Genomic DNA, 20,854 nt, shown 5'->3' with positions numbered 1-20,854 from the left:
CAGGTTTCTGCAGCCATGAAATTAAAAGACACTTGTTCCTTGAAAGAAAAGCTATGACCAACCTAGACAGCATATTAAAAAGCAGAGACATTACTTTGCCAACAGAGGTACGGTTTTCCAGTAGTCATGTATGGATGTGAGAGTTGGAAATAGCTTATTATAAAGCTATACATACTAATATATACTAATTTTAGTATTCTAAATTTAGTACTTTTAGTATTCTAATATTACTATACTATATATACTAATATATGCTATTTAAGAAAATATGATGTTGGTAGTCAGATGGACAAAATGACCAGAGATATAAAATAAAGATACCTTGCCCCAACACACATATTTATATGAAATGTTATTCTGTGACAAGGTAGCACATCAAGTTATTGAAGAAAAGCAAGATGTTCAATGAAAAGAATTTGAAAAAGTGCTTATCCACATAAAGAATATTATCAATGCTGTGCTGGTAAACCAACTGTCTAAAAACAAAATAAAACAAAAAAGCCCTGATTTGCACTGGTCTGTAGCATTTGACAATTCCCATAATGCAAATACTCCACCCATGATTGAGTTTAATAGTTTTTCAGTCGTCATGTATGGATGTGAGAGTTGGACTATAAAGAAAGCTGAGTGCTGAAGAATTGATGCTTTTGAACTGTGGTGTTGGAGAAGACTCTTGAGAGTCCCTTGGATGGCAAGGAGATCCAACCAGTCCATCCTAATGGAGATCAGTCCTGAGTGTTCATTGGAAGGACTGTTGTTTATGTTGAAACTCCAATACTTTGGCCACCTGATGCGAAGAACTGACTCATTTGAAAAGACCCTGGTGCTGGGAGAGATTGAAGGTGGGAGGAGGAGAGGACAACAGAGGATGAGATGGCTGGATGGCATCACCAGCTCAATGGACATGAGTTTGAGTAGGCCCTGGGAGATAGTGAAGGACAGGGAAGCCTGGCATGCTGAAGTCCATTATGTTGCAAAGAGTTGGACCGTGACTGAGTGACTGAACAACAACAACCAATGTAAAGTCATCTGACTCAAATTCCTGCAATGTTAACAATCAAGTTTCCTGAGCTAGTATGAGTGCTGTAGCATACCACTGACTTTCCTGCATACCCTGAAAAGTGAAAGTGCTAGTCACTCAGTTGTGTCCAAATTTTTTTGACCCCATGGACTGTCGCTCACCAGGATCCTCTGTCCATGGAGTTGTCCAGGAAAGAATACTGGAGTTGGTTGCCATTACCTTCTCCCGTGGATCTTCCTCTCCCACATTACAGGCAGATTTTTTACCGTTTGAGCCACCAGGGAAGCCCACTTCACACTATTCACAAAGATCATTTCCATATAAGCTTTAAAGGGAAAAATAGAATTTTAATGTTCTTAGTAGGAAAAGATATCAGCATATCTTTAGTCTGTGATATTTGGATAGTTTTCTTTTAAAAAGCACAAAAAATATTGATTGTAAAAATAAAAGATTGATAGATTTAATTGTATTAAAATTAGGAACACTTTGATCATTAAAAATATACTGTATATAAAGTAAAATTTAAAGATTTATAAATTTAGAGATTTATAACTGACATTAATAATGTGATTAATGATCAGAATCAAGTGTATATTTTTAAATATTACAAAAGTACTTAAAATATGCATTCTAATAAAACAGTGCAAATCATGTAAACACACTTTTACAAAAACAAAACTGACCGATAAACATATGATGAAGTATTCAAGATATTTAGTAACCAAGGAAGAACAAATAAAGATCCCAATGTGATACCATTTGTATCACTTTATTAAAAATTAAAAAGCCTGAGACTCAAATGCTGAAGAATATGGATCCATAGGGTCATTTTTCCATTGAAGACAGAAGTACAAATTGATATAATCACTGTGGCATATATGCCAAAGCTTAACATTCCTTTTCCTTAAGAAATATCAGATTTTATTCTAGATATATAGCTAGTAGAAATATATGCAAATATGTTCATACAAGCCTCCCAAAACCCATTATCAATTCTGGATGAATAAACTATTATCAGAAAAGTTTATTACCCAGCAGTCAAAATAAAAATTACAGTCATGTACATACTATGTATGAATCATATCAATATAACATGCAAGTAAGAAAAAGAAAAAAAGAGTCCATTTTTATAAAGTTAGAAATAATTAACATGTATACACTAACACACACACACAAGCATATACGTACCATTTTCTGGAATACATAGAGATACAATGGAAGTCAATCAGAATAATGAACACAGGTTTCCTAATTTTCTCGTCCAAGGAGGAGAGAAGGGACAGAGCAATGGACTGTAGGACCTACAAGTATACATGTAGGTCATCTTCAAAGTATTTTGTTTTGTGTAGAGGTTTGGTAGTGCTTATTATGTTATTATACATAACCAATTATACAAACCAATTATACAATTAAATAAAACAAAAAGATGTATCTAAAATTCTAAAGGGATAACATCAGGGTCACAGGAAAAACAGAAGGTACACCTGGCTGGAGTTTTGAAAATGATGTAATGAAGGAATTTCTTACAGAAAGGTGGACAATCCACAAAGGTACTGGATAACCCAGAGCTTACGCAGGCGAAAAGCAGTGACCGCTTCTGAAAGATTGAGGAGACAGGAAAAGTAAATGGTGTTTTCAGAGCCCAGTGAATAAAGCCAGTACTTTACAGTGAGGAACACTCAGTAAGGCCGGCAGTTATACAGGAAGACAGCCCTGTGAGAACCCTGCCCGAATGCCACTCAGTCACGAGAGAAGCAAGGGAGTAAGTGTCTTGGTCTTTCCCTCTTGTGCACTCCATTCTCCTATCAGCATCTCCCTCCCTTTCTTGCAGGTTGAGCCAAACCAGAAGCCAGAGGGCAGAAAGCTGTGCCATGAGACAAAGAGATTAAATAAACCTGGAGTGGAAAATAGATTATCTAATAACATTAACATGCATACAAATATATATATATCTATTTAATTTATTTGGCTGTATTGGATCTTACACGTGACACTCAGGCTCTCTAGTTGTGGCACACAGGCTCTGGAGCATGTGGGCTCAGTAGATCCTGTGCCACCATGAGAGGGCTTGGCTGTTCTGTGGCATGTAGGATCTTAGTTTTTTGACCAAGGATCGAACCCACGTCCCCTGCATTACAAGGCAGATTGTTAACCACTGGACCACCGGGGAAGTTCTCACACAAATATTCAAAGAAACATCCACCAACAATGACATGTTATGGGAAGAGGTGTAAAGGAGTTTAATGCTGGGACAACAGAGGAGGAGATGGCTGGATGGCATCACTGACTCGATGGACATGAGTTTGAGTAAACTCCGGGAGTTGGTGATGGAAAGGGAGGCCTGGCGTGCTGTGATTCATTGGGTCACAAAAAGTCGGACACGACTGCGTGACTGAACTGAACTGAAGATTAGCCAAGGAAAAGAGGTACAAATTAATTTTAGACTTTAATAAATGAAAAAATATACATAATATTTGAAAAACTATTAAAATAATAAAAATAGTATAAAATTCCCCAAATTACACAGAGAATAAATAATTTTTAAATTAATTTACATGAATGTACATTAAATGTAAAATTAACACTTAATTTAATTTTAAAACTAAAATTTGTAAATCAATTTTTAAAAGAGAAAAGAAAAATAGAGCAAGTAACATAAAAATATTTAGTAAGACAATAGACTTTAAACATAAATTTATAAATACATTATATTACATGTCAATAAAATAAGTGATCTAATTAAAGAAAACCTGTTAAGCTGCATAAGTAAATAAAACCCAATAGTGGATCATTCAATGTGCTTAGTTGCTCAGTCATGTCTGACTCTTTGCATCCCCGTGGACTGTGGTCTGCCAGTCTCTTCTGTCCATGAGGATTCTCCAAGCAAGAATACTGGAGTGGGTTGCCAGACCCAAGGGATCTTCCCAACCCAGGGATCAGACCCAGATCTCCTGCATTGTAGGTGGATTCTTTACCATTTGAGCCACCAGGGAAGCCCAAACAGACATGTAACACATACAGACACAGAGATTGTATGTAGGAAGATGAAAGAATATATATTATATAAATTCCAACCCAAAGAAAAGCTACTGTGGCTATAACTTATCAGATGAAGGCAAAAAGCATAGGCATGAATAGGGACATCTTACAGTGGTAACAAGTTCAATTCACAAGTAAGATAAAGCAATGCTAAATTGGCAAGTATATAATAGCCTTAGTAATGTAAGATACAAAGATTTGGGGGTTGTTTATTACCAACCAATAGAAAAATTAAGAAATGCACACCAAAATAAACTATAAGTCAAGGAAGATATCACAATGGAAATTAGAAACTTTTTAATTGACTGAAAAAATGAATCTACTGTATTCAAACTCGTTTAGTCGCTAAATTCATGTCCAACTCTTTGCAACCCAATGGACAGAAGCCTGTCAGGCTTCTCTATTCATGGGATTTCCCAGGCAAAAATTGGGTTACCATGTCCTTCTCTAGGGGATCTTCCTGACCCAGGGATTGAAATGGCATCTCTTGGATCTCCTGCATTGGCAGGTGGATTCTTTATTGCTTAGCACCCAGGGATGCCCCATCCAAACTTGTAGATGTTGCTAAAGACATGCTTAGAGGGAAATTTATATCCTTAAATGAAGTGCATTAAAATTTATAGTTTGACAAATTAAAAAAAATATTTCTTCTAAACAAGAAAAGAAGTGAAAATGGAAGAATAAAGAAATTGTACTCCATACCGGAGAAGAGAGATAAGAAGAGAGTATTCAGTTACCTCTGCAATAGTCCTTCCCTTCTTAATATTACAATTATTGATTTTCACCTATGAGCCTGGCTGCCCAGAAAAAAGTGTGCAATCTTTATTTTTCCTTATAGTTAAGTGTGTTTATGTGACTAAACTCTGATCACTGAAGGTCCTCTAGTATTTTGTCATTTTTCTTCCCCTTTCTCCATTTGAATCCTGGAATATGAATGTAATGGTTGGAATTCTGGCAGCCTTCTCTTATCAGGAGGCCAAGAGTCATAGTTCAGGGATCCTGGGGCAGTGAGCTGAAAGGAGCCTCTGTATCTCTCAACTCTGCTACCACGCCTACCCTGGATGAGCAGTTTATAATATCTGTTTATGTGAAAGAGAAATCCATTTCCATTTTGAGTATTTATTCTGGATTTTTCATGATGGGCACCAAACCTAATCCTAACTGATATAAGGACAAACAGAAAGCATAAAGTACATGAGTCATCACAATAGAAGTAGAAATGGACTAAATGTATGTGTTTAACAAAGACTCTTGTAATCAGAAACTCTTAGATTGGATTAAAAATATGAGAGTGATTTGCTCTTTAAAATCCAGACCTACAATGTCAGGACACTAGACAGTTGAGGGTAATAATTACTTCAATAAATAAAATTAATAGTTTTACAGGAAAAAGGCAAGGAATCACAGATGCCTGAAATTTGGCCAGTGCTGTTTTGTCATAATCGGAAGGGGAAGATTCAAGAAAAATGTTTGATTTTGAGAAATGATAGTGAGTTCAGTTGTGTGTGTGTGTGTGTGCTCTATATGTCACTCAGTCAGATCCACCTCTTTCTGGTTCTCTGGACTGTATTCTGCCAGCTTTTCTGCCCATGGGATTATCCAGATCCAGGCAAGAATACTGGAGTGGGTTGTCATCTCCTCCTCTGCCTGCCTCAGGGATTGAACTGAGTGTCCCGTGTCTCCTGCACTGGTAAGCAGATTCTTTATCCACTGAGCCAGTGAGTTCAATCAGGGGGTCTTAAAATAGGAACTAAGAGACTAGGTAGTTAACTTAATTGAGTGAAAATAGGCTGAACTAAATATTAGAGATAGGTTGGGTCTACATTTAGTGCTGTGGTGCTCAAACTTGACTTTAACTCTGAATCACCTGATTGGTTCCTTAAAGCACAGATTATTGGGCCCTATCTCCAAAGATTCTGATTCAGTTGGTCTGAGATGGAACCTGAGAATTTGCATTTCTAAAAGTTTTCCAGGTGATGTGCCTGTCGCTCCAACTCTGAACAACATGAGGAAATAGAGCTGCTTCAGCGGTTCTGACAGCTGACCACACATTACAATTATCTGAGGAACTTTAAATGCATACCAATAGCTGGGCTCACGGAGAAGGCAATGGCACCCCACTCCAGTATACTCTTGACTGAAAAACCCCATGGGCAGAGGAGCCTGGTGGGCTGCAGTCCATGGGGTCGCTAAGAGTCGGACACGACTGAGCGACTTCACTTTCACTTTTCACTTTCATGCACTGGAGAAGGAAATGGCAACCCATTCCAGTATTCTTGCCTGGAGAATCCCAGGGACGGGGGAGCCTGGTGGGCTGCCGTCTATGGGGTCGCACAGAGTCGGACAAGACTGAAGTAACTTAGCAGCATCTAAAATAATCATTAAAAAATTAACGGCTTTCATAAACAGCATTATCTATTGCATTTTACTTTTGCAATTGAATGAATATTCATTTATAGTACAACTGAAACTGAAAAGTTTTCAAGATGTCAAGCACCTGAGAAGTTTCTATTCCAAGGTCAGATGGGAGGGAGGCTTTCCTTTATTTGAACAAGAATATTTAGATTTTAACAATAAACCAGAAAAACACACAGAACATGTGATCGGTAACAGCTTGTAATATTTAGCAACCCTGAACTTGTGCTTACATTGGTTATATATTGGGTTCCTATGACTGATGTAACAAATTACCATAAACTTAGTGGTTTAACACAGCACACATTTATTCTCTTAAAACTCTAGAGGTCAGAGTACTGAAATCAGTTTCACTGGTCAAGGTCAGAGGGATGGGCTGAGCCACCACCCTCCAGAGATTCTGGAGAAGAATCCACTTCCCTGTATTTTCCAGTTTCTAGAACTGCATTCCTTGCATTCCCTGGCTCCTGGCCCCTTACTTGTCAAAGCTAGCAGCTTCAGTGACCAAGCCACCTCCTGTTTCTGTGGTCAAATCGCCTTTGCCTCTTTCTTCTAAGGATACTTGGGATTGCATCTAAGACCCACCCTGACAATCCAAAATAAATAATTGCTCAAGATCCTTAATTAAATTACAACTGTTTCTCTTGCCGTATAAAGTGACTTTCACAGCTTCCAGGGATATCTTTAGAAGTCATTATTCTGTCTGGGAAAATTATATAAAATATAACAAAAAGAAATCACATGATTCTTTTTATCATGCATAAATTCAGAATGGCAGAAATGACAGTGAAGTCAAATTCATCTATTTAGCTTTCCAAACACTGAGGCAAAGGTCAAAGGCAAATTGCAGATTTCAGCCAAATACTAAAAAAAGCACAATTTCTCGACATACCTACAGATAGTACACAGGTTTGTAACTTGTTAACCTGTTTTTTTAAAAAATAATTTATAGCATAACACAAAAATTCTCCAAGTATTTGTTTACAGTTTTCACTAATCCAGCATTTATCTAAACCATTTGGTATTTTAAATTTTATATATTCTAAAGATAGTTATTCATAATTTAGACACATTTGATTGTATCCTTAAATTTCTAGACATAGAATAAGGGTTGACTATTTTTATAATTTAGTGCAGTTTGCCAAGTATTATTAAGCTCTGAGAAACTCTATAGGAAAAGGGTAATTTCTCTGCACCCTTCCATGTGCCAGGATTGGGTGTAAAAAAAAAAATACCCTTGACTTAAAAATGCTAACTTGTTGCTGTGCATTTTGCACTTATAATTTATATTTATTGGATGACATTTGAGTGGAGAGTACTCCCTGAGAAACTTTCTTTACCTACAACCATGATTTAACTCACTTCCCAGATTAACTTGCACCTCTGAATTTTCTTTGCAAGAATATTTTGACTGTGTAATTTGTTTACAAATTCAAAACCAGGGAGAAAAAACGTGTGGCATTAGAAGTTAAGTTACTCATCATCTGGGGTGAGGAAGAAGGACATAGTGACAGAAAGGACGTACAAAGTGGACTCTGAGGTTCTAATATTGTTCTTTATTTGACCCTAGTGGTGATTATTTTGTTTTGTTTCTTTCATGATTTTTGTTGAGATGTTACTACAAAAAAGTTATGATTTTTGCAGCTTTCTATACATGTTATGAGCTTCCCAGGTGGTGCTAGTGGTAAAGAACTGACCTGCCAATGCTGGAGATGTAAATGACATGATTTTGATCCCTGGATCAGGAAGATCCCTTGGAGGAGGGCGTGGCAACCCACTCCAGTATTCTTGCCTGGAGAATCTCATGGACAGAGGAGCCTGGTGGGCTATTGTTCATAGGGTCTCAAAGAGTCAGACACGACTGAAGTGACTTAGCATGCATGTACACATATATGGCATATTTGACTCTAAAAATTTTTTAATAAAAATAAATTAAAAGAGAAAAAAATATGTAGACTCATGTCTACATACACTCAGTTTTGGAAACAATCTTCTTTACTTACCAGTAGTCAAATCTCTTTGCTCCAAATTCTTATTATTCATGTGAACCTAGTATTTCAACGGCATGGTTGAATTAAATGTCATTTAAGTTGCTGATTTATTAGGAGGAAAGGGCAATTGATTTCTATGAAAACAAAACTGAGTGTTATGTAAACACTCAATCTTGTCAAATTATGAAACACGCTGGCATACTAACAATCTATACATATGACAATTGTAAAAAAAAAAACTAGAAAATGTATAAAACTCTCAAAGTAGTCTGCATTCAGATTGCCTCAAAGATGTCTTTAATGGCTTTAAACTCCTTTCTGGATTTTGAGGAAACAAAAAACAATGTGAACACTATTCATGCAAGGTTATTTCAAGCTCGAGCAACAGACCCAGCTCTAAGAAATGGATTTGGCCCATGAAGTTCAGCAAAAATCTATTTAAACTAAAACAGTCTTATAGAGGCTTTAATCTAATGTTTCTTTTAGTTACCCTTCTAATTAGTTAGTATCCTGATCGTATCAGGTAAGAGGTGCATCTGCCATTTTAGTAACACAAGACAAAGAGAAAACAATGGATAGGATATGCGAGGAGCAGGAGAAATCAAAGGTTAAAAAATTAAAAAATAAAAAAAACATTGCTAATGGGCAAAGGATGTCAGATGAACAGAAATTAGCCCACAAAAAGATATGTTCACACACTCCAATGCTTCTTCCACCTCCCTTTTTAATGCCCACTTGCCAATTGAGCAGATTCTCTCATCACATAACAAGATCCGTTTTTTTCCAAATTGTTAAAAGCCAAACAGGCATGTGAACCCATGTGGTGTCTGTTGAAACTGCAGTGATCAAAAGCAAAGGGACATATCCGTCGCTGGGTTAACCACCCAGCAGACTCAGACTGTGATGCTGAAAGCGACACGGAAGAGTCAGGGACAGCAGATGTCACTAAGCAAAGCAAGTTCAGCTCCAACAGATCGATTTTGGATTTTGAAATCAGAACATGTGAAGATCAGCGATTTTGTATTTCACCAGACAGTTATGTGTGTTAAATGTGCATGTTTTTTATTTCAGTTACTCATGTGAGTGGGAGAAGCTTAGGCCCCAATAGCTTTTTAGTGACTAAGGCTTGAATTTTAGAGGAGTTTTAGAGAGATTCCTTATACTATGACACAGCAGTTTCAGCCATGGTTGGAGACCAATCTGCATGGTTCTTGGGATAATGACAGTTTTCACCAAGGACTAGAAGAAGTCAGATTTAAAAGAAAATTAAATTATGCGCCTCTTCCCATCCCTTCACAGGTGTGTGTGTGTGTGTGTGTGTGTGTGTAATTTAACTTGCCCCTAAGAAGGAAAGGATGATTAAACATACTTCATCTATGACTCCCAAGTTTAATTTCCAGCCCATCCTCTGCTGAATAAGCCTGCTAAAATATACAATATATATTGTATATAAAAATATACAAGCTTTGACCCAGTCTTGAAGTGGGGCTTCTTTGTCCCTAAGTTCTCACCAAAGCCATTTTCCCTTTGTAAAGGAAGGAAGTGATCTCCTCGGCCTTTTACCCATGCAACCACTCCTAAGAACATACTATTCTACAAGACAAATTCTAGGAGATGGATGATATCAATACTTATTTCAGAAGCAGAGATCTCAGGCTCTGTGGTTTCTAGATAAGAAAGATCTGCCCTTCAAGTAAGATTAAGGTGGGAGAGTTCCTGATCCTCTAATCACAATGCTTTCCTCAGAGAAGATACTCAGTAAATATTTGTAAAAATTTAATGGGCAGGTGTGGTAACCTGTTTCATAGCTATTCCTTTTACCTACATTCTGTAATATCTGGCATAAAAGGACCTGTTCTTATGTAATTATTCAATAAAATATGATTAAGAATGAGCGTATAAATAGTGAGATGACACACCAAGTGTGCTGTGAAGCATTGAGCTTTGACTGCCTGGACAAGTGTTTGACTCCACAAACAACTGCAAAGCTGAGAGCAGAAGATAGTAGCAAAACACAGCTGTCTGGGCCTGGCCAGAGCACCACTCTGTGAGTTATGTAACAGCTGTTGTGTAATTGTGCATTTAATTCAAAACACATTTTTAAGAGAGAAAACAATTAAAATTTCCAAAAAGAATGAAATTGTGAGTGAGGGGGATAGGGACAGAGAGAAAAAAACAATGAAACAGCACAGAAGTTTCTATCTGGTCTTCAAGCAGAGGCACAGGGGAGGCAAGGACCTCAGGGATGGTTGTCTTAGCATCTAGGGGCCTGGCCTCTGAGCTGAATCTGTTTTTGTAAATAAAATTGTATTGCAAAGTATATTATGGTATTGGTTGACTGTAGAGTTGAGTAAATCAAAACAGAAACTAAGTGGCCTAGAAAGCAGAAAATAATCTTTCTCTCTTTACAGAAAAAAGTTTGCTGACCCCCATCTTAGACAAATAAAAGGCTACGCTTGAGGGCCTGTGAGGGTGACGACTCAGAACAAAACAGCCGACTCTCGAGCCCATCTGTGAACACTCTTATGGAGAGGACAAGGAGAATAAATTGGAATAAGAACCGAGGTTTTGGTGTCACACGGGCCTGAAATGAAATTTTGGTTTTGTACTTATAATATTGGTGTTCATAAACAAGCTATTTTATGTCTGTAAAGTGGGGAACCCAGTGAGGGCGGAAAGAGAAAGTACAGTTCCTGCCCCTGATTTGGAGTAACTATTCAACAAACCTTAGCTTTCCTACTTAAATCCCATATTTGGAAAAGCTGGCACTTTTCACTGGAAGAAATAATTATTACTCTTAATTCTTAGTAATTGGTTAAAAGCACCCAAGGTTTTCCATCTTGTTCTGACTGTAACTTTTGCTAGACTTTTGATAAAATAAACTTTTATACTTAAAAATGGGAGTAGTACAGTTAAAAAGTGTCCTTTTTGAATGTTCCCAACTTGAAACATTAATCTCATTTTAAGAACCTATATTACTCAAGAGTCCTGTTTAAATTCATTCTTTGTACAATTGCCTGCGTCAGTGATTGATAAATACCAGCCAACTTCCAAAACCAGGGGTTACTTTCATTTTAAGTGAGTTTTAGCAGACGATATTGCCATTTGCTATTGTGGTGAGTGTGTGACAGCACAGTTTGAGTTCCCTAAAAAATCCTGCTGACATTTCTGTTCCCACATATAAAAGATAATTTAGATAAAGACCATTTAAATAAAGATAAAGATAATTTAAATAAAGATAATTTAGAGCTCCTGAAATCCTAGTAGGTCTGCTTACCAAGCACTGAAATATATTTGATGGGTATGAGTCTTTTAAAGTGGCTTTGGGGTAGGGTCTCTAGAGGGGACCTAAAGAAAAGCACCCTGCTTTTCTGGGACATGGACAGTTTAGCCGATAGCACTGTCCTAAAGACACCTGGCCAGGGTCCTTGCCTCACTTGCCTCTGCAAAGAACAAGTGCCCTTTGAGATTCCTTTTCAATCCTTGAATTCTCTGATTCCAAGTCTGTCAGAACACGGAAAGTTTCACAGAAACATAAAAAGCACGAAAAGCCAAAAAAATAATAACTGGTCTTAGTGGCCAGAGCAGCTGTGCTTCCTACACTTATCACAGGTTTCGGCTTTGTAAATTAATTCGTCTGCAAATAGTGCCCTGACTCCGGACGCAGCTTCAATACTGGAGCACTGGTTTCTTAAGGATTTAAGTTTAAAGTCAAGGGCTTCCTGCTCTAGGTGTTACAAATAAGTAGTGTCGTTTTCTTTTTGCTCCGAGTTTGTTCATCCAATCATATCCCAGTATGCAAATAAACCTTAGCCCAAGCAGATAAAAAGGAACAAATAAAGCCAAGTGCTCTATCAGAACCAAATCGCTGAGCCTGTCACCTGTGAGCAGAACCAACAATGTCGTCCTCAGCCATGCCAGACGTACCTGCCCCACTCACCAATTTGCAGTTTAAATATACTAAGGTTAGTACAACTTCTGCTTGCTGCTTTGCCTCAGCTTTATAAAAACTACATTTATTTAAAGCACAAAAGGTCAATTTAAGTAAACTAGTGTAGAGAGCCCTTTGCAAATATAAAAATAAAAGGCTTGCAAAATGCAGGTCTGGGTTTAGTGTCTTGATCACATAATGAATTCTAAATCGTATCAGGCAACTTTTCAGAAATTTATTTCTTAAAATATTTCTAAGTAAAAGGAATGCTCTTCACTGTAATAGGTTCTTGTGCCAGGATTCAGTGGACTTTACTAAGCAGTTCTATTAACTTTAGGCAGAGCACCCAGCATGTATAAGAGAGGCAAATACTTACTAGAGAAACTTACTGGAAACAGGCAAACAAATGGAAAATCAGTGTTTTTTTTAAAGGAAAATAGAGAGAGAAACAGAGTATAGTGAAGTAAAACAGAGCATACTGAAGTAACATGATTTTTATATATGTCAAATGAGTGTTAAAATTGAAAGACCTGAATCTGATAATTGGATGAAGGAAAACTCCAGTTACAAAAAACTACATGGTCCTTGCATTATTTAGCATATTTGGGAAAAGAAAGCCTTCTTATTTATTTCTTTAGCCAAATTTGTTGCCACTGGAGCCGGCATGTAATTGTTAGCTGATAAATATTTAGAGAAAAAGAGCAGGAGCCAGACCCAGACTTTAAAATCCACAGTTAGGGAGAAGGAGGAAATGGATCCTATTTGAGTCAATCAAGAGTATCTCTGAACTTTGCCTGTTTCACACTGTTACATTCCTGCTTTCTAGTCAGAGCCTAGAACTTTCAGAGAAAGAAATAGACAAAACCAATCTAACCAAGATCATTTAAGAAATGAGCTTTATGGTGTGATGCAGAAAGGAAAGTAAGAAAGGAACTATTCCCACTCAGGGAGAGCCACTTTGCTGTCTGACTTAACCAAGGAAATTCCAAGAGCACTGTAAGTTTATGATAAAGTCCTGCTATTATTGTTTCCTTACTTGTAACCATGGATGGTTTTGAAATTCTAGTCTGTTAAATTTTCATTTTCATAAGCATAACAAATGAGGAAGTTGTTCAGCTGACTGGCTCTTTTCCATAGAAAAGTGTCTGCAGAGATCAGATTGTGCCTTTAACATGATTGACCAACAGTTATAAAGTGTATTAAAGTATTATTTTTACAAGGTTTTATTAAAAGGGAAAATATGTTTTTGTCCATTTGATTTTATTCCAAATGGGAACATGAAAAATGCGATGAGACTATACCCTCCAAAGATTTTGCACTTGGCAAAAGCACGCCTAACAGATAACAAGACTCCAGTTTTCCCAACTTTCTTACTGTTTGTCATTTGCAAGATATTTCAATCCAAAGTAAATACATTTAAAAATGCATTCGTTTTATAAAGATCAAAACCACTGGCAATGATTGAATTATCTATCCCCTTACTATTGTAACACAGTTTTGTTTTGTTTTCCCCCATGATACTGGGAAGATATTTTGATAGTCTGAATGTCACATTTTCTGGTAGTCTGAATGTCACATCTTTTAAAAATTTGGTTTGCAAAAGTTTGAAGTCTTCCTTGTCTGTGAATTTCCAGCGAACTCTAACATGAAATATTCTTTCTACTGAACTAAGCTTCATTAAGTAGTTATTAATTAAACATGTGAGAAACAGTAGTGGGCAAATGAGATAGTCCTCAAAATATATATACAAACACAGATCTAGTGATTCTTTAACATATGAGATGATTTTAAGATTAATATCGCCTGTTCATTTAAAAGTCATTACACAAGAACACCCTCTAGGGAAACTAACTGACCTACGTGCTCAAAAGGAGGCAAGATTCCAAGAGCAGGAATTTGCTCTTGCATATAAGAACTTTTCTGGGTAAAAATACCCAATGCAAGCAAGTCAGTGAATTTCGATTGCTCACACATCTTCTCTATAAATCTGTTCTGCTCAGATAGCATTTTATTGTCTGATTTATTGGTTACAGCATTTTCACACTTGGGAGGACACCAGTTATGTATGTAATTAAATCTAAATGGGTGAGCTTTTTCAAATGCCTTTGCATTTTCTTTTTACTGTGCCTAACTGAAGAACTGTATTGGATTTGCACTTGCAAGAGGAGTTGGAAAAAAGATGGTTATTAGCTAACTTTCCTGGTTGCAAACAAAATAAGCAAGGGACTTTATAGTGTCTGAGAAATTGCCTTCTATAGCAAGCCCCTAAACTACATTATTTTTCTTGCACTATTTTAGTGTTCATGTTTGTTATCATTAGAATATGTTGGTTGTTGGGGCAAGGTGGAGGAAAGAGACAAGCAAGACTGAGTAACAGAAAACTGTTGCAACTACAGTAGAAGAACTATACATGCTCTCAAGCTTGAGACTGCTTCCAGTCCAAACAAAAGATCCCATTGATGCATAACTTTTATGACTTTACAGTCTACTTTCTTTTTTAAGGTACATAAAACAGAGATTAGAGTTTAAGAAATACTTTATAAAATGATACCATAGTTTTTGGAATTTAAAATCTCAGTAACATTAGTATAAATGCACTCAAACTCAGAGTCTGTCTCTATCCTCATATCCCCTCGCCCCTTTCCAATTCTAAACAAATTCTAAACAAAATCTCTGCCAGCTCTCTGCTCATCCTTTTAAAGGATGAGCTTCTTGGGAAATTGTGTGATCTTTGGGAAAACTACATTACCTCTCTCTGCCTTGGTTTCCTTACATGTAAAATGGGAATTCTTAAGGTTGAAGAAACCATTACATGCATTTAAGGCATATGAAGCCCTTGAAATAGTACCTGACACACGGGAAGTGATCGATTAACATTAGCCATCTTAGTCCGATTTATTTTTCTGAATTCCATCCAGTTTTCCAGGAGCGTCTTTTACTCAGCCTTTCCTAGATCTGTTTCCCACAAGGGTGCTTCTCATTTCATTGTCATCCTCTAGCTTTTCTGTCACTCTTGCACAGTCATGCCCCACCTGACAAGGATTTCATTGGAGCTAAGTTCCAAGGGTTTATCCTGGATTTCAGGGATCAAGAACTTTCTCTTATAGGATTTGGTATCTTTGTTTTCCATTCTCCCTTTACAACACTATTTTCTACCTTACAGACAAATAGAAAATTCAAGAAGAAAGCTTTCTCAGACAGGAATCAAACTCCCAAATATTTAGTCGACTCTTAAATGTAACTCATTCAATAATGAATGACTTATTCATGCTAGAAAAGATCTTCATTGGCTAATGACATTTCACATACCCACACAGACACTCACACAGACAGGAAATATCATAGTTAAGTTTCATTGTGTTTACTCTGTGCCAATGACTGTTTTAGTTATTTATGATGGTTTTATTTACTCTTTACAATAACCCTATGAGGATGTTACTATTCCTGCTTTGTAGCTGAGGAGACTGAAGAATAGAGTGGCTAAGTAACTTTCCTTAAGTTACACAGCTAGTAAATGACAAAGCTAGACTTGGAATGCTGGCAGCTTCAGCCCTCACCCCAAGTGACTCGTCTAAGACCAGTATCACTACTTTGGGACATGGAGTTGCTGGCATCCCGGTCTATCTTTATTCTGACTTTCATTTGTTCATTCCTGATTACTGGAGGGGACATGCCTATGAGCCTTTCCAGCTGTTGCTCAGCTGTTTCCAGGCCAACAGGAGGAAGTTTGCCACCAATTTAGAAAAAGAGGAGAACAATAAGAAAGGTTGGAAACAAACAGACTTTCCAATTTGATTGAAAGGGTGGGGTTTGAGCTGGGAGAGGCCGTGATGCAGAAGACTATGACACAGGTGTGCTATTCCTGTGAGAACTGCGTTTCTTCAACTCCTAGGGAATAATAAATTTTGCTTGGAGGAGGATATATTTCCCCAGTTTTCTGGTATTATTACTTAACCCATGTAGGTTAAAGATATGTTTTTGATAAAGAACGTTTATGAATCATTGAATACTATGTGCTAGGCACAATTTAAAATGTGTGTGTGTGTGTGTGTGTGTGTGTTTCATCACTATCTCCCTTTAAATTCTTAAAACAAACAAATTCAGGCCACATGCATTTCCAAATACCCCATTCTTTTCACTCGTTTCTCCTTTTTTCCCCTCCTCTCTCTCATTTTATATCCCTTTATTTACCAAATCATCGAATTGTTCTCTGCTAGGTCTTATGATATCAGAAAGCAAGAATGGTTCTTGCCTCGTGGAGCTTGTATTCCTGGAGGGGGTGGAAAGAAAACTAAAAAGAGGAAAACTGAAAGCGAGACAATATGAGGAGAAGAGCTTTCTTTGGATGAGGTGTCAGGGACAGCCTCTTTAGGAGGGGGACAGTTAAGGGAGTCTGAGGGAGGCAGACATAAGGTGGCCATGGAATTGAGGAACCAAAGACCCAGAGTAAGAACAGCTGCAGGGACGTCTGTGGACAAGGGCGTGCTATATTCAAGGAACTATCCAAAGGCGACCATGGTCGGAATGAAGTGAGAAAGAGAGAGCATGGGTAAGACTGGATATGAGGCTGCTGCCAGACGGCCTGAAGGGTTTCATTTGAGCAAACCACTGAGCGGTGCTTAAAACAGGACAGGACTTAGGTTCAAGACAAAGATGACTGTGCCGTGGCACTGCTTTCATTTGGGAGATCGTTTAGCTCCCCTCTGACTGATGCAATATTTTGTTTGGTCTTGGCTGGGAAGCAGTTGAACAAATAGCAGGATGGCTGCAAGGTGAGGTAGCTTAACAAGATAAGTCCGGCTTCGATTTCCAGCTCTTCTACTTATTTAATGATATGACCTTGGCCAAGCTTCTAAGCTCCTTGAGTTTCAGTTCCCTTGTCCGTAAATTAGGAATAATAATGACTACCTTGGAAAGTGGCTGTGAGAATTAGGGTAATTTGTGGGAAGTGCCTGGCACTTAGTTATTAGCTCCCTGGTCCAGGCTCTTTTTAACCCTCTCCTTCCCAAGATGATTCCTAGAATTCTAAAAATTTTCAGTTGCCAATGTAAGCAAATCAAATGCTTGCACTGCATGTCACAGTTCAAAACTACATTCATCTGTTGGTCTCATTTGAAGTTAATAATTAGCTGCCAGGAAGGAGATAGGGAAGATGTCTCATTTTAAAGCTGAGGAACCTGAGCTTAGATAGCTTAAGTGACTTGTTCAAGGTCACACAGCTTTTAAGAGGCAAAGACAGAATGAGCTGAATCTTCTCATTTCAGATTGGATTCTTTTCCACGAGAGTTCATTTTTTCCCCTCAACACTGAAAATAGCAGTATTTAATATTTGAATCTCATTAGATTGTCTCTAACAAGTGCTTTTGCACCTGTTACTTAACTTGTATCATTCATTCCTTACTCTGACTGAGAGAATGGAAATTTGGATGATAAGAGAAGAGAGATGATTTGGACATCAGATCCCTAAACAGGTGGACTAGTAGAAAGAAGATACTTCAGAGCAGTATAATCTCAAATTTAATTATGTAAGTGACACTTAGAGATCATGTTGAAATGCAAATTCCAATGCTATAGGTCTGAGGTGAGATCTGGTATTCTGGATTTCTAATAGACTTCTAGGATTTGTTGATGCTACTTAAAGCATGGTCTGTTGACCAGCAACAATTGTCTAAAAGCATTGAGTCAGCCTTATAACTTTACCTACACAGTGGTCACCATTGAATTAAGGACCTGACGTCCTATTTCTCCCAGAAAGTGGCTGTCACACTTGCTGGGAGAAATAGGAAAGTCCAGTCACACCCAGCCAGGTCAGAAGTATTTATTTTCTCCTTCAGAAAGTGCCAAGTCCTGCAAGAACTAGATCATGGCCACAAGCCAGTGATGGAACCAACTTTGATTTTTTTCCTGCGATATAAACCTTCTTTAAGAATGTAATATGTAACTCATCTCTGAAGACTGTGTCTTGGCAAACTGTTTTATTCTCAGACACCAGCCTAGCTTTAAGAAAATCTTATCAACAAAATCCTAAAGTAAATACCACATCCTCTAAAAGAGGGTGTTATTCCCATTTCATAAGGGCTCTCAGTCACAGGGTTTCCTTAAACTAGACTTCCCATATTTGTCACTACTTGCCAGAATAAGGGGGTAAGGTGAGAAAAACTCTTGAAAAGTATGAGAAACAACTCATTTGAAGAGCAACCCAAAGTTAGATTGAAAAGTGAAAGTGAAAGTGAAGTTGCTCAGTCGTGTCCGACTCTTTGCGACCCCATGAGCTGTAGCCTACCAGGCTCCTCTGTCCGTGGGATTTTCCAGGCAATAGTACTGGAGTGGATTGCCGTTTCCTTCTCCAGGGGATCTTCTCAAGCCAGGGATCGAACCTGGGTCTCCTACATTGTAGACAGATGCTTTACCGTCTGAGCCACCAGGGAAGTCCAAAGTTAGTATCTCTAAAATAGTCTGGGTAATCTATGGGATAATATAACACAGATCAGCATAAAAGAACACTCCTGGGAATACTAGCATTAATAAAATGGCCATGCACTTGTCTTAAAGTGGCAATTATCTAGCATAGAGTGGTGATGGTTTGGGTATTCATGATGCTATTATAATTGTGGCCAAATGCGTTATATGTTTATTAGATTGAAGTGGCCATATTGAGCCCTGTTCCACAAAATATGGGCAATAATTACTTCATTATTAAACATTTAATTAAGAGCCACTGCTAATAAATCAGAAAAGTAAATTTTTGTGTAAACTGGATTTCATCATAGTGATACATTTTGAGTATATATGTGCGCAAGTGTGTAAGTGTGTGTGACTCTGTCAAAAGTTCCCACAAATACCAGCATTGCTTGCAAGGTGTGTAAAATGTTGCTAATATTTGACTTTCTGATATTATAATATCTATACTTGATACCTTTATTGTAATGTTGGAATTATTAATGTGAATTTCTTGACTGGGCATTTGCATAAACATCACACTTCTCAAAATTTTGTCTGAACAACTCTCTCCCTCACCCTGATTCCATTAACTGACCGTTTCTACTGCTCTCCGAATACTTTTTCAGAAGTCAAAGAAATGTAAATATCAAACAGCTGAATTATGCTCTACATTTGCCACTTTCTTTAGAAGGAATGTATATATGCAAGCAATTATATTACTGGGTCTTAGTATTGTTAAGTATTAAATATTTACAGAACTTTCCAGTGCTTCTGCAGCTTACCTCTGATATAGGGTATACATAATGTATGGAAATTATTGATGAGTATTTTTGTCAGCTATGGGACAAAATGATAATGTGGCTCAAAACAGAAAAGCTTCAGCATCTTTTCTTTTTCCCTGATTAAGTTGAAAAGGATGAAAAGGCTCTTCCAAAGACAAGTAAGAAAAGAGTATACACTCATGTTACTGAACTCAGACTGTAATATAAAACAGAAATGAAAAAGAAAAACTTTATTTCTCCTACTTTTGTTTTGGCCACCCTCTCATTTTGTTTTCATTCTTTTGACTGCAGTTAAGCATTTTCCTCCCATCTGTTATTTCCTCCTTAATTTCCTTTTGGATTTTTTTTTAAACTTTGAGTCTCAACATTTTGCTTTGCTGCCTCAGGGTTTGGGTTAAAAATAATTGCCAGAAGATCTAGCTCTGATTCTTTTAAATGTTTAACACCCCCACCTGACTTTTGCTTAGTCTGTCTCTCTTATTAGCTCCCATCTTGGTTCTTTCTCCCTGCCCCACTTCCCACCCTCCGGGTCTTTGGTACATTTTAGTTTCCTAATGTTGGGGAAAAGTTAACACATTTACAACATGCATCAGTTCCTATACGTTTTCAACTGTACCCATTATTCCACATAGCCGAGGCTCGGGATGTCAGGTTTGGAATTTCACACAGGTGACATAAAATAGAGAATCCCTGCAACCTTCCTCACTCTTGGCATGACTTAAAAGAGATTCTTTGTGTGTTGAAAATGTGATCTGTTAAAATCTCTCTGCCACCAAGACAGCGCTGGCTTCTCTTACGGCTTCCAGAGCTGTTGGCCCGGGTACAGTTCTGCATAGATCAGGTGAATTTGGGGCACCCCAAGAGACTTTTGGAGGGAGTCAGGGCTTCTCTTTTAAGCCAATGGGTTTCAAAATCTCAGCAGATAAGGCTAATAGGTTTTATCTGCCTATTAGACAAATCTAACTTCATCTAAACCAGTCATATTTTGAGAAAAGTGCCTATTTATTTAGAATTGTAGCTTTATACCAAACACACTAAGATATAAGAACTTTTCCTCAGGAAAGGCTTTCTTTCATTCAAAATTATGACTTATTCTTGGACACTAAACTACATTCAGGAAACAACCATTTTCTTTTTTAAAATCAAAGTTTATATAATGTATCTCTTACAATCTGACATATCTAAAATTTAAAGAGTAAAAATCAATTATTAAGTTGCCTCAACATTTCCATTG

General features: G+C 37.5%; 1 protein-coding gene and 1 long non-coding RNA gene across 2 annotated transcripts in view; both read left to right on the top strand.

Annotated features, from left to right (window-relative positions):
• The first annotated feature begins 10,395 nt into the window (after window positions 1-10,395).
• Window positions 10,396-11,028, top strand: LOC120873546. Its single transcript, XR_005723493.1, has 2 exons — window positions 10,396-10,513; window positions 10,878-11,028. It is a non-coding gene; the product is annotated as an uncharacterized LOC120873546 (long non-coding RNA).
• Window positions 11,029-12,275: 1,247 nt separating this feature from the next.
• Window positions 12,276-20,854, top strand: part of ALDH1A1 (aldehyde dehydrogenase 1 family member A1) — a 53,889-nt gene continuing 45,310 nt past the window's right edge. The window contains exon 1 of the mRNA XM_040254161.1: window positions 12,276-12,431. Within this exon, the coding sequence (XP_040110095.1) occupies window positions 12,366-12,431 (66 nt within the window). The 5' untranslated portion in view covers window positions 12,276-12,365. The remainder of the gene's footprint in view (window positions 12,432-20,854) is intronic.

This window comes from Oryx dammah, unplaced genomic scaffold (genome assembly GCF_014754425.2).
Source record: "Oryx dammah isolate SB20612 unplaced genomic scaffold, SCBI_Odam_1.1 HiC_scaffold_1, whole genome shotgun sequence".
NCBI lineage: Eukaryota > Metazoa > Chordata > Mammalia > Artiodactyla > Bovidae > Oryx > Oryx dammah.
The sequence above is the reverse complement of the archived record's forward strand: the minus strand, read 5'-3'. Positions and strand labels throughout refer to the sequence as shown.